Source organism: Tachypleus tridentatus, chromosome 6 (genome assembly GCF_004210375.1).
Source record: "Tachypleus tridentatus isolate NWPU-2018 chromosome 6, ASM421037v1, whole genome shotgun sequence".
Taxonomy (NCBI): Eukaryota; Metazoa; Arthropoda; class Merostomata; order Xiphosura; family Limulidae; genus Tachypleus; species Tachypleus tridentatus.
The window spans coordinates 68584154-68599521 of NC_134830.1; the positions used below are offsets into that span (position 1 = coordinate 68584154).

Sequence of the window (15368 nt, forward strand, 5' to 3'; positions counted from 1 at the left end):
TCCACAGGCGTGACACTATAATTTGTTTTTACAATTGCATAAAACAATAATATTCCATCAATGTAAATACCCTAAAAGAAAAACAGGCTTAACCTATCAATCCGGTGTCTCGTGTTCTTGCAGGATACAGACGACAGTGTACAGTTTTGCAAATTTCTGTAAGTTTCTAAACGGTGAAGAATCTTGCACTTCTTCGATCTGGAGCTTTATTCTGAGATGTATTTATAGCTCTGTATATCTTACGAGTCAAGCTAAAGACGGTTTCCTTATGCATATGTAGTTGTAGCTCAAAGAGACAACGCAAAGAATGGTTCTATCCTGTATGTCTCCATGGTCACACTTGTTAATGTATTTACACGTGAAAGACCGGTAAGTTGCAGGTAGATGTTTGGTTCCTTTGCCTGTGATAAGCTTGCGGAAGAATCAAAATTCCGTGCTTGTTAGATTGGCTTTGCTGTATATCACGTGCTTTGAAAGCAGATCACCTATATATAAAAGCACGTTTTATTCCATGCAATTATTGTGTTTCTCCCCTCGGGTTGAATCAGACTTTACCCATATGATTTCAGCTTGGGCTCGACTGCGTGCTTTCCAAGATATCCTGTTATCACTATTTCATCAGCACGAGGTATTTATATTCTTGATATAAGTGATTTAAATAGTGAAGAGATTCCGGATGATACGAATAGTGACAGAAAGTTTGATATCCTTAGGATAAAAGTAATGGCAGAAGATGTGACATCCTTAAGATAACAAGTAGTGGCAGAAGATTTAACATAATTAGGATACAAGTAGTGCCAGAAGGTTTGACATCCTTAGAATAAGAAACAGTGGCAGAATGTTTTTATCCTTAGGATACAAGTAATGGCAGAAGATGTGACATCCTTAAAATAACAAGTAATAGCAGAAGGTTTGACATTCTTGTGCAAGTTTCCGAACTCTTTTACTCCAGTTTTCTTCCACTATTTGTGTACACCTCACACACGAAGTAATGTTTCATGTGTGGAGAGAAATGTTGTTTTGAATTTAGCACAAAGCTACACAATGGGCTATCTGTGCTCTTCCCACCACGGGTATCGAAACCCGGTTTTTAGCGTTGTAAGTCCGCAGACGTACAGCTGAGCCACTGGGAGGAAGAGAGAAATGCGTCATAGCAATGGACGTAGCTATCAGTATGAATGAAATACAACTGAACACCCTTCTTCGCGAGAAACTATAATGGAGTGAATAAATAATTTAGTGTTAGAAATATAATAAAATCATAATTAGGTATTTTCCTTGTAAGAGAATACAGCTAAACGCCAATTTACAGATCGAGACTTACGTGTACAAAAGAAAAGACATTTGATTTGTTTGATCAGCGATTTCTTTTTGCTTTTAAGTAGAGCTGGAAGAAAAAGAAATTTCGTAAACTTTACGTTATATAACTAAGGGATAGCTAACACATGGAAAAGTCTTGTATCACATAAATATACCCACCAATCAGATGGAATTAAGTTTAAACCCATACGAAGTTTGTAAACGATATTTGTTGGGTTTAGTGCAAAGCTACTCGAGGGTAATCTGTGTTAACCGTCTTTACTTTTGGAGTGATAAACTAAAAGGAAGGTACTTAGTCAACATTACACCTCGCTAACTCTTGGGCTAATCGTTTACCAACGAAGAGTGGGATTGAATAAAACATTCTAATGTCCTTATGGCTGAAAGAGCGAACATGCTCAGAGATGTGTTTGGGTTTGCGACCAATATATCACAAATGGAACTCCTAAACCAACAACGAATTTAATCAATTACACTTCGCATGATAATGATGACGGATATAACATTAATTGAATCAGGAATTAGTACCTATTAAATGTACGGTAAGTTTTGTCAAATGTGCGGAAATTGTATTTCCTGTTCATGTTGAACTTCAGAACGTAGAACAAAGTACAGGTCAGTACGTAAAGAAGGAAGCAGAGTACGTATGGTAACTTATTTAGCCATTCAAGGGCATAATAATACGAATAAAACGGAAATATTAAGTAGAGACGACAACCACTATCAGCAGAATGGGCGTTTAAAATAGTTCGACGCGTGTTATTAATATTTGCAGGCATAAATAGTGGGTTTGGACATGAAATATTAAATCAACACATTAAATCATCACACGTAGCATAGATTAAAAGTACAAGGAAATATTAGTGTCCGTATGCCTGTCTAGTCAACACTAATGCATACATAAAAATAATTATTTTACTTTAGATGCAATTCCATGCTAAACTGACAACTACTGATTTACGTTTATATTTATCCAGTCAATGCATCATTCACAGAAATAAGTGCCTGTAACGTTGCTGTGCAATCGAAAACTGCAGTTGTTATTCTCAGAATGGCTAAGATGATTTTTCTCAGTTTTTAAATTTTTAAGATCACAAACAATTAGCTGATGCAAGGGTTTATAATGATCACCCAGCATTGCACGTCACGTGAATATGCAGAAAATTCGTTATGTAAGCAAACAAAACGTTAAAGATTTAAGATATGTTAGAGTTGAATATATAAAAATTGTCTAAAGTCAGTTAAGTGTTCCCAACTATGTTTCTGACATGCCTATTTCTGAAAAGCAAATAATAATGCTCACAAGATATAATGAGTCGATTTTTAGTAGAAGCAAGATGGTAACCAAGGAAAATAAACACTTGATTCATTAAAATATAATTCTACTTTGTTTCAAGTAGGGTTATTTGTCTGAAGTTGAGCAAAATGCTACACAATTGGCGATCTATGCTCTGCCCCCAAACTTGATTTCCTGCATTATAAGTCCGCACTTGGTGTGTGTGTGTGGGAGGGGGGGGGGCTTCTATTAGGATAATCTGTGAAATGAACATCTAATTTACATCCTTTACCCCGACTCGTGTCCATTGGACATTTTAAAGTGCAACTGTCAATAAATCTTTGTTTGTTCTGGTGATGTTATATTTGCAAGGAAGGCCTATTTATCCTACGAGTTTCTCGAATGTTTGGTTCTAAAGTTTTACTGATACATCGTATGAGTAATTAAATACATAATGCCACATATAAATTAGATCTTTCTGTGACAACAACATCTCATTTGTTCTTCACTTTTACACCTTAGTCGTCCATCTAATCAAACGCCAAGTAAAATTATGGTGTAATTACTAGCGTGAGAGCTATTGGCAAGAAAGTGACTGCATACAAATAAAGATAATTCAAAACTCGTTACCACCATATACTCACCTCGTATGAAGCTTCTTTTTGATAATTACTGTGTCTTCATGTCGCTATATACAAACTGTCACAAGTTCTAACATACAGAGGACCCACAGGATTCTTTTCAGAATTAAAAATCACTGGATACACAAAAATAAGCACTTACATTTCTAACATGTTTTACTGATTTAACCGTGTATGCCACAAACGCAAGAGGAAAAAGACAAAACTTGATTTAGAACTGCACAATCTCAACAGTTGTTTCTGGATTAGTTTTCATCCTGGACAAGGATTCATTATAGAAACCTAAATGTAATTTTATGCAAGAATGATTAAAATTGTCATTTACAATTTTAAACTGGCTTACATTTTCTTGGAGATATATATGTATATACATATAAGTAGCAGTAGTTGTAGCACAAAACTACATAATGGGCTATCTGTACTCTGCCCACTACAGATATCGAAACCTGGGTGTTGCTTTTTTAGCAGTGAGAGTCTGCAGACCTGCTGCTGTGCCACTGGGGACTACGTAAGTAGTAAACTTCCAGTGTAATTGGTTGCAATAGTGGAAGTTTACTGTCAGTGAATTTCATGATATAAAGACTTACTTCTGTATATTGTTATATAATGGTTTAAACCAAGATCAATGTTTGATAATATTCTAAAATTGCAGTAAGAGTAATAAACATACTGGATAATCATGATATTTCTGAAAACTTCATCACAGATTTGAGTTTTCTGAGAAGTAGCATACAGCAGTTTGAATTAAAAAACGAAAACAAGAAAAAATATCTAAACATATGAAGACTACTGTTAGATCATAGAATATATAAATTAACACAGAAGATTATTACTGACCAACAAATGTAGTCATAGTAATTACCATTAAATTTTAAACTTCATAAACAATTAAGACAATTTTAAAGCAAAATGAATATGTGAGATACAATTCTTTATTACAAAACTCTCAATTTTACAGATAGACCTTGCACTTTTAGCTTAAGAACTACAACACATCAATATATTGTTCCATTTTATAGAATTTTAATGTAACTGTAAACTTTCTCAGAGTGACATATTTAACCACATTGTTATGCATACAGTGACATTAATCCAATGTTAATTTCAATTTGATATTTTCAAAGAACAAAGAGGAAGTTAAAAGGGTGAATTTTGTTAATAATCACATCATCATAAACTCAGCTCCTACATACTACACTTAACACATCTTCTGTAATAAATTCCCTTATCACTTCTCAAAGTATTATTATGCTTACTAAAACTGAATACTACTGTGTCATTTTCAAAAGTATAAAATTTGTAAAATGAGAAAGAGAAAAATACTCAGAACAGACCAAGAAAATGCAACTTGTAAAATACCAAGAAATTCCACAATGAACAGTCAAAACTTTTAAAAAGGAAAATCTAGTACATACATAAACACTACATGCTGTTCAACCAGTCTTAAAATTACTTAAAAACTTCTAGGGTAAGTTCATCATGAGACTTCCAGCAAAAGTTATGCCAACAATATGAAATATGGAGAAAAACAAACACAATGTTTGAAAGTCAATGTATAAGAAAATTAGCTTTCAATAATTATTTAATTTAAAATAAAAGACCAGAAGATTCCACATAACCTTTTTATTTTCAGCTAAAATTCACAGTTAAGACTGAGCTTAAATGTAAAATGTCTTTTATTGTTATTCCACAAATAAACTAAATACACTTGGTCAACACTTAATATATCCATCTAAAGAACTTACTCAAGAGCACAATGTCCGATACAGAAATGTCTTTTAATTTAATAATGGTTTTACAAGAATATTTAGCTATTACCATAACTGCAAAGGAAAATTCAAGCAAAAACCTTCTGATATTTTTCTCCACAAAATTTACAATCTTAACACAACAAAATTATTTACTTTCTGACAGATTAATTCCAAACCAATTAGTATTAATTTTCTTTTCAAATAAAATGGGAAAATTCTCAGTACATCCAAAGGTAATTATACAATCAAAAGCTACAGATTAAAACTCCCATTAGCTTCTACAATTCAATAAATATTTTCAATAATTTCAAAAATGTCGTGTTAACAGGAAAATTCTAATGCAAAAATCAGAACAAATTGTACAGGCTTTGGAAATGGGTGCATCCCATCTGATAAATTAAAACTGTTTTATCTTTTCTATACTGATTTAATTGTTACCACTACAGTGTTAGTTACCACTAAAATAATAATAATGTATTACCTGTCTTTCACCCAAAAAAATATGTAAAGTAATGAGAAACAAATTTATTATGGTATACCTATGAAGAATATTTGTTTTTAAGTAATAATCTTTCATTGAAAATTCAATTTTTAGTAGACATATTTTAATAATTTAAAACTTGTTTCTGTACTCATTTATATCACACGTTTAAATATATGTATTCCAAAAGGTTCCATATTTAATCTGGTGTATGTGCGACTACTTTAGTTTACATAATTTGATAACCTTTTAATGATGTACCTTATTATTTTACTTAATTTCTGACTACAAGTTTGTGATTTAAATGTGTAAGAATGCAATAGTAACTACACACATTTTTTTCAATTTCACAACATCTTTCTTAAATTATGTTGAATCAATAAATAATGAAGATTTGATTTTCAAAACTAACCAATATGTTTTTTAAAAACAAACTTTTCCACCACAAACATTATATTAAAATTTTCAAATTTCAGAACTTTTTTATAGTTTATTTGAATAGTTATTGACTACTAAAAATAAATGTTGGACAACAACCTATGTTGTAAACAGAAAATAAAAATTAAAACAAATAATTATAGGGGCAACTATATTTTGTGAAACAATAGGCATAAAAAAAACGTTTCGTGCTTGGTCATAATGAAAGGTTACAATTAATACCAAGACTTTTTTTCCAATTAGTCAAAATATGTTTGAATCTGTAAATACATGTATTATAGATTAAAATAACCTAATCATTGTACTTCTAAGCTACCTTACAATAGCACTGTGTTCTCCTTCACAACAAAACATTGTTAGATAGAAATGTACCCTCAGGTAAATTATATCTTTCACAGTGTAATCTGAACTGTGAATTTTTTGATCAAGAACTTCAGAATATTGTTTTTCCATGAATATTTACTTTCTGTTAGTTACTAACAGATGCAGTTATATTCCAATTTCTCAGATGTTAATTAACAGAACTTGCAAAGTTTCTGTGACAGCTACTATAAAACCAATTACTTCCTTTCAGACTAGCAGAATCCCAGTTATTTTTTCTCTGTCAGTGCAGTTTTTTTTCATGCTGAAAACAGTCAAACTCCAACAAAGTCCTTGACTAATTGTTGCAAATGTTCAGTCTCTTCCATAATTGTTTGTAAAATTTCAACTTGTTTAGAGACAGATATTTTAAAACTCCAATAACTTTTTGAAGGTAACTGCAAAACTTCACTTCCTTTCATGACTGTTACAGTAAAAAGTGCAACTCTCTGTTGACAGCTGCTGAAAAACTTGAAAACATTTTTTTAATAGCTGCTGTAAAACTCATACCTGTGATGATGAATACAAGCATATTGTCTTAAAATATGCAACCTTCTTTCTTATGATTTATATAAACCTCAGTACATGAGGTTCCTTATAGCTGCTGAAAAAAATTAACCTACTTAATTGGCTGGTGTAAAATTTCAAATCTCTTAATGGCTGGTGTAAAATTTCAATCTCTCCTTCTCTTTACATTTTAATGACTACTGTAAAATTTCAAATCTCTTACTTAGTGGCTGGTGTAAAATGTGCATCTTTTTTGCAATAAATGATTTAACTAGAAGTTCAATCTCAATTTTAAAAATGATTGTAGTATCAACTTTCATTGAATTTCCCTTTTTGAAAACTACCTTGTTAAAGAATTTTTCAGCACAAAACCAGAGCAGCAACTACTACACTACATTAGTTTTATGATGACAGGAATATCAACCATAACATGTAATGTGTATATACATTATAATGTTTCAGTGCAAGAGAATGCAGTCTAGCCCATGCTTCAGAACTAGAAATGGAGTTGAGTTCTTGCATAATACTGTGAGCTGAAAAAAGATGGTTACTGATTCTAGATTGTCAAGCTGTATGTACTTCTCTTGAGGACAGCCATTTACAGTAAATCACAATAAACTGTCCAACAATAAATGTCTGCAATGCTTGCTATCTAGCAAAGAATATTCATCAGCAATACTGTACATAAGAGCACAGAAATTAATGAAGATACTACATAGCTAGGTCTGCCCTCAGACACTTGCTATAGCCAATAGGTTGTTTATTTTCATTCAATTCCAAAGGTGCTCGATTCCTCCACAGCCAGCAACAACTTGTCATAAAGCATTTCATATGAAGTATATGGAGGCAGATCGAGACGATTGAAACATGTGTGAGCTCTAAATTCAAGAGAAACAAGTAATGTTCACAGACATATTTCTAATACAACATCAAAAATGTATCATATTGTAATAATTTGGCAAAGAAACTCTTCAAAACACAAAAAGAATATATATAGTGTTCCAATAGTTCATTAAATTCATAATTTTGTTACTTGTCATAAAAAGGAGAATTTATGTTGAATTTCACAACCATTAAAAATATTCCCATTATTTGTTAAAATCAAATTCTGCAACAATAAAAATTGGATACCAAAAACTTGAAACACATGAATATGATTACAGTCCCCCCCACTTTCATTTGCAATTAATTTTTCACCTTGAAAATATACTTACATGCATTTAGATTTTATTAGTCAGAAATATTCAATTTCTCTTCAGTGTATCAGACAATGCAATAATGAGGGGAAAAAGCTAATGCTAAGTATTACATTTTTTTCACCACTACTTGTGGTGAAAACATTGTACATATTCCTTTAAATAACTAACTCTACCTATTAAATCTTTATCTCAGCCATAAGAGATGTAGAAGAAAGCTACATTAACACAAATACTTGAAACAATTAAGTTATTAAGAACAAAAGAAAATTGCACAAATAAAAAATCTAAAAAGCTGCCACAACATAGAGTCTTTAAAATGTTTTATTTGCTAAACATCACTGGGTTTTACTTATCCACATGGAATAACACTATTTTTGTGATACAACAAAACCCAAAGGAGAGTGAGTAATTGTTAATATACACATTACCCAACTAGATTTTAAGAAACTTGAAGCTGTATACAACTAAAAGAAAAACAAACAAACACTGAAGAGTAAAAAATGCTTTGTTTATTGCAAATGATGCAACCATAAAATTCAGTGCAGACCCTTCTTCTGAATATAACAAATAAAAAATAAATCCAATACTAGTTTTCTAGGCATTTAAATTATTGCTGAGAGTCTTAATACATTTTATGTTGAACTAAGGATCTTACAATAAAGTTGAAAGAATAAAATAAACTTATATTTAAACTACAAGTTCATTAACAAATTTATCTTAGAACCAACCATTCAGCAGTTCATGATTTGTCAAATTTTAGAAACAGAGATGACTAACATGGAGACAGTTTTTTTATTAAATCTAACTTTTCTGGTTGCAGTACTTTCCTAATTCAAAATTTACTGTTTTAATAGCTCATGTTTTTGTTTTGTAAATATTAAATGATAGACCACTGTTTAAATATGGTAATATGTATGTAACACATACCTCGTGTAATTTTAGCATTTACTTGATGATATCCAACAGCCTATGTTTTGTTTGCTTACAAGTTTCATACAAAGACACACAAGAGCTATCTGCTCACAGCCTCCATAATTTTGAGCTTACAGATTGTTAGAGGAAAGGCAGCTACCACTAACTCTCGAGCTACTTTTGTTTGATTAAATAGTGGAAATTTATTGCTACTCTTACTGCACACCCATGGTTTATTTTTGCACCAAGGATTCAGATTTACACCCTCTTGCCAGGTCATGCCCAGCTCCCAAGATTTTGTGTATACACTTTTTTCTGAAAGTTATTCATTTAATCCTGACAGAGATAACTATTTAATTTGACTTAATTAACTAATCTGTTTTCATAACATTCTGGAGTTTGTCCTCTTGAATCACTGCATGTATTTCAATGTAACATCAAGATAAATTACATTGTCCCATTCACTGTTTATACTATTGGAATAAGTTAGATAATTAAAAAGGAAATGATACACTAAAAATCATTAAGATATCATTCAGTGTGTGTGTGTGTAAGTATAAATATAAATTATTTATCTTCCATACCCTTATCAATATTAACTGAAATTACACATTTTAAACAATAAACTATGAAATCTAAAGAGTTGATCATTTATAGTTCAATCTGATGTGTAAGTTATAGCTAACCTCTCACTACCTAATACAGTATAGTACTAATACCAGTGGTTACAGTTTGTAACAGTAACTGTTGAGCCACTAGATATATTAAAGTATTTACTGTTTGTTATTGTCAAACGTTTGCACAAATCTACTCAATGGCTATCTCAGCTAGCTATCCCTAATTTTGAAGTGTTGGCAAGACAGCCAATTAATACCACTTATCCTTAACTCTTTGGTGGCTACTCTTTACCTGTGAATTGGGGGGTTGGGGGTGCAGGGTGTGATTGCCACATAATTCCTCCCACAGGCAAATGGGTAAGCATGTTGGGTGGGATTCCTGTGACACAGCTTGCAAGTTGAATAGCCTAACTATAGGGCCATGCCTGGTCAACAACTTACTGAAATAATTTTTAAAGAACACAAACAAAGACTTACCGAGGTAAGCTGGTTGGTTTTCCCCACTTTTCTATACAAAACTTTCGTGGCCCATTACTTCCACGTAATGCAGAAAAGCCTTCATAAGGGATGCTAGAAGTTCCTGTTACAAATTGAAGCATCCGCAGGCGACGTTCATTATCAAACTTTTCTATTGCTGTCCAGAACCACTGGATCACAGGGTGGTTGTCATGGTAACCTAATCAACAAGTTCATACATTATAAAAATTGAGATTGTAATATAACATGTATTTTACATACAGTTTCAAAAAATCAGAAGAAGAGCATTTTCATGATGTAAAATAAAAGGTTTTAAGCAAATATTACAATGTTGGTAAAAATACAAATACAGAGAAACAGGATGACTATTCTACAATTATATAAGAATTCAACTGATACTCATACTGTTAGTTTTTTTGTCAAAATAAGCTTAACAATAAATCTTCTATTCAAAGAATGTGTACATATTATCAAAATTATGATCTGTGATTAAGCAAAAACAAAAATGTGGTATTACTAGCAACAATAATAGTAAGAAACAATCAAATACATTAATTTCACTTCATGTCTCAATAACAATGCTTTATTATCAAGACCAGTCTAAATTACTTTCATTTTTATATGGTTATTTATAAAAACTTATTCTGTACATTTTACAGTGTGAACTGAATGAGGCCTCAAACACTGATAAGGTTACATGTCATAAAACTTATTTCATTGTATTTCCTAAAACCTCTCTTATCAGTGATTAGTATGCAAATCTTACTGGCAAGCCCAAGTGTTAAAGTACAAAACTAGAGATGATTTATACAAAGCTTGCAAAAGTGATCAGATAAAATTGAAAATATGATGGCAATTTCAAAATTCCAGAATTCTAAAGGTTTTCTCCTAACTTATTTGGTGGATAAATATGTTAGTCTTATTTTCATAAAACGTCTCAACTTCTAATATAAAATGATTTTTATATTTTTTAAATTTATTAGTACCCATCTTGTAAATCAATTTCTTTTAGAAAAATGACAACTTTCTATAGACAACCAGCTTTTTTGTATCAAAATAAACTCTAGCCTTATAAGATCAGTGACTGATTTTGTGTCTTCCACTAATAAGGATGTGTTTGTTTGGCATTTAATGGTACAAAGTAATGAGGCTATATCTGCCAAACAATTGGTAAAAGAACAAACCATCAGTTGGAAAAAAAACAGGAATTATTTCATTTCTATTTTGAAATAAAACAATTCCATGAAAATAATGTAAAAAGGATAAAAAGACAATAAAAACATAGCAACAAATATACAATAGTCAAAATTACAAAAAGTAAAAATGGTTTGTACTGAAGTCTGCGATTTGTGCATTTTTTTATTTCTTTTGATGATGTTTTTGCTAAAATCCCAGAAAAAAATAAAACTTGCATAGAATTAAAAAGGCCAATGGCCCATAAAAAGCTAAAAACTCAGTCAAGACAGACAGTGACATCACCAATGGCACTATCAAAAGTCAATGGTAAATTCAGAGTTTGAACATGTAGAAAATAGTACTGCTACTCACAGTTGTAATTATGGCATGGCAGTAAATTGTAGGCTATTGTGACTTGAGTGTCACAAAGGTTACATATTGTTGCATCAGCACTGGATAAAAGAAAACAATGGGTTAAAAGCTGTGATCTATGCAGAGTCTTGTCAAAACAACTTCCTCCCTACAATCCCTGCAGAAACTAGACAGCCAAAGAGTAGGTTAGATCTGGAAAAGCTTGTTGAAACATTCTTCACCCCAAATTGACTGCCATCTAATACAAAGTTGAGCAATGGTCACAAAACTGTAGTCCATGTATGGAACAGGCTCAGCCATAATAGCACTAGAGCAGACAGACTTAGTTGCAGTGTTGGCAAGTTTGTTATCCTGAATGGCAACATTACTTGATATACAGAAAAACTGCATTCAAACAGATAACAAAGAAAACTGGACCAGGCAGTTCAAAATGTCAAGGAGAAAACCATGATAAATCACAAAGGGATTGCAGGACCTGCAGACAGCTAAGAGAGTCTGTGCAAACAGTACAGTTAAAATACTGGTTAGCTGCTACATGATCCAGGGCAAGAGAAATGGCATGTAACTTGGCAATAAATAAAAAATCTGTAAAGGGAAGTTTGTGTGGAGTCACCAAGCTATGACAAGTCATGGCAGAACCCACAGAGAGGCATCTGATTTGAAACCATCCATATTAATAGCTATTGAGAGATGGTTTGAGACATGTTCAGCAAATAAAAGGTGATACTTCCCCTCTGAAGTATTCACCTTTTCTGGTTGACTCAGAAAAAGATTACACATGGGAATGGTAACATGCAAGGGGCTGAATTCTACACTCAGAAACACTGTCCAGTGTCAGACCCAAGTCTGTAATGTGTGCCCTAATACAGAGGCCAAAAGGTGGAATAGACCATCTTTTACTGTCATCAGGGTAGTATAGGGAGCAACCTAAATATACAAATCCCCAAACATCTTGGACTTCAAGAGGAGTTCAGTGTTCTGATTTTGATGTTTCAACCAAAATGTCTCCAGATCTTAATTTTCAGACAGATTTTGAAGAACCAAGGGACATTTCAGATAGTCAACATAAAATGAGGAATTGAGGTACAATATCAATTGTAGCTTGGTACTGAGCATTAGAGCCCTCCAAGCATGACTGTTTAGCAATCAAGGGTTGTTTAACTTTAGCAGCAAGTGGATAAGAGATGTGAGAAACCATGAGAAGAGGAGAAGAGTTCAGTGTCCACTGACTCCACTTACCATGGAGCCCTAAGTGGGGATGTGCTACAGAGTTGAAAGCAAAAGGCTCAGCAGCAACACTAGGGTTTTGTGGACATGGACACTATACCCAAATACTACAAATCCAACAAAAAATCCACAATGTCTGTTAAGAATGTCCAATATTAGTACTCAGTTGACTCTAGCCCTGGATGACCAGCTGACTGACCCTGGGGGAAGTGGGGGGCACTTGTCTACACCTTTAACCACCAGGATTCTCTCCTTCCCTTCACAGGTCATCATGCATGGCAAACATGTAGTTGAACATTCAGATCTCACAGGAAGTAAACTGAAAAGACAAGCTTTTCTGGGAGACCCTTAACATGTACAGACATCCACACCGAGGGGAATGGGTTTAAATAATATACAAACTTATAGTTTTTCATACAAATATGTACAATTTATTTCACACTTAAAATCACTTACCCTGCAACTAGACATTAACTGATTTTTTTTATTATCAGAATTTTGTTGTAACTTACTTTAAAATAAACTTCTAAAATATGATTTCACTTCTGTGTTCAGTTTTTTTTGTTTTTTTTTACTATTTTGATAAGCTATATTATTAATGGCTATCATTTTATTTTCTATTTGGTATATCTATTGAATTACATACCATATTTTTCTATTTTTTTTTCTCCAGTCTACATTACCATCTGATCTAAGTAAAGCTAATTTAATTCTATGGTTAAAGCATTTTCTTACAGATTGAGAATGCAAGCACTAAATAAAATCACACTTTGATATTAAACACATCAAAAATTAATTTAAAAAGGTTATTCTACATACATTTGCTTTCACAGTAAAAGATCATACACACACATAATTCAAATATACTTAGGTTGTGATGGTATAAATAAATTGTGATTCAGATTGTGATAAAGAATGTTTTGTACACAGTTGGTGCAATGTGCAAAATAATAATTAAAAATTATAGTATTAAAATATTATGCAAATCACACTAAATACACTTAGGTTATGATTAAATATCAACATTTTGATTCAGGCTGTGACAAAAAATGTTTTGGTATAAACATTTGCTCCAATGCATAAAATTAAAAAATATATATATAGTATGAAAACTTTATTCAGATTAAACATAAGTTACTAAACATGTATTTAGAATAAGCAAGAATAAATTTCTCCACCACATCTCTCTCTTTATTGTACACACATGAGCACACAAAGTAAAATGTCCCATGCACCTACTGAAAATGATTTAGTAGTTTCATTAATTTTTTAAAGTAATTCTTTAAATGTAACTTTTAATGTGCCACTAACTTGTCTTTAATTAAAAAAATGTATATTTCTTCCTTTACAGTTAAGGAATATAAAATTGGCAGCATTATAATAATAAAACTATTGTACACAACACACTGAAGTATTTAAGAAACAAAAAGTAAAGCCATTAACCAAAATGTTAATGGCAATAACAAAATTAAATTATTCAACATATTGCATGCTGTACAAAAAATGTTATATATCTAAAAACTTTCTTTAGTAGTCTAAGAATATTTAAAAACCATGCATAATGTTTTAAGTAAACACATATATATGAATTGGTGTTACTTCTGGTGAAGTGCTCTAAAAAATACCTCAATTTATTTACACAATACTCTACAAATTAACAAAACCATTTAAAAAATGACACCTACCGGATCTATATTCTGTGTTTTTCCTCCAATCTACTATATCTATTTCAGCTGTTCCTGCTATAACAAGCTCTAACTCACGAGCATCAAAAACAGAAACTAAACGAGGGTCAATGACCTAGAAAAAACACATTTTTTAAAAACTTAACCAAATGAGTTATGGTTCAAATAAATAGTTTTTTCCAGTGTTCCACATTCAGTCTGATGAAGAACATGAATAAAAAAGCAGATTCAAACATATAAATATATATATATGAATAAAAACTTATATTTGTTACTACTGGCTTTGTTTAAAAACCAACATGTTAAATACTTCTAAAACTGAAATGTTGAAAGCAAAATGGAATAAAAATCTATTCAACTTACTTGAATAAGAGGAATTTTAAGTTGTTGTTCCATATACTATGCTGAAAGTTTTTTTAAATTGAAAAGAATGAGATCCTACAATTTTCAATTGTTTCACATCTTATTTAAGGCAATCATCTGTATTACTGTTTATTTCTTCTTGGCCATCTGACTATTTTGTTGATGTTATTTTGTTGATATGAAGGTGTTATTAGGTACATATTCCATGACTACAGCTTTGAAAGAATTATAGCTAATAACTACCAATTTGTTACTAACTAAAGAAAACTGAAAGGCAATTCAAGAATTCTTCTTTCAGAATTAGTTTAATTAGAAGAGTTATAAAGCAAACTCTCCTGAAATCCTAGCACAGTAGCTGAGTTATGTATGATCAGTCTTTTCTCAAGTTATGTTTTGTAAGACTGGAAAATATTAATAACATAAAACCTCTCAATACTACACCACAGTATTCTGTGACTCTTTTACAGTTTATAATAATAGAGTATCAGTGTTGTGAATATGCTGAATACTTGAATGTTTAATAAATGCACAATGCCAAGCAAGAAATATTGTAGTATAGTGATCAA

At 31.7% G+C, this 15368-nt stretch overlaps 1 protein-coding gene across 5 annotated transcripts in view; it reads right to left on the bottom strand.

Moving 5' to 3' along the window:
* Window positions 1-4147: 4147 nt before the first annotated feature.
* LOC143252746 (E3 ubiquitin-protein ligase HECW2-like) overlaps window positions 4148-15368 on the bottom strand; it is a 118202-nt gene continuing 106981 nt past the window's right edge. For 4 of the 5 annotated variants that reach the window (XM_076505362.1, XM_076505363.1, XM_076505364.1 and 1 more), the window contains 3 exons: window positions 14440-14554; window positions 9980-10178; window positions 4148-7652 (listed from right to left, as the gene is read on the bottom strand). In XM_076505362.1, the coding sequence (XP_076361477.1) occupies window positions 7541-7652; window positions 9980-10178; window positions 14440-14554 (426 nt within the window). In that variant the 3' untranslated portion in view covers window positions 4148-7540. Of the gene's footprint in view, window positions 7653-9121; window positions 9301-9979; window positions 10179-14439; window positions 14555-15368 lie in introns of those variants that run through there. The other variant, XM_076505366.1, reaches the window with a different exon arrangement.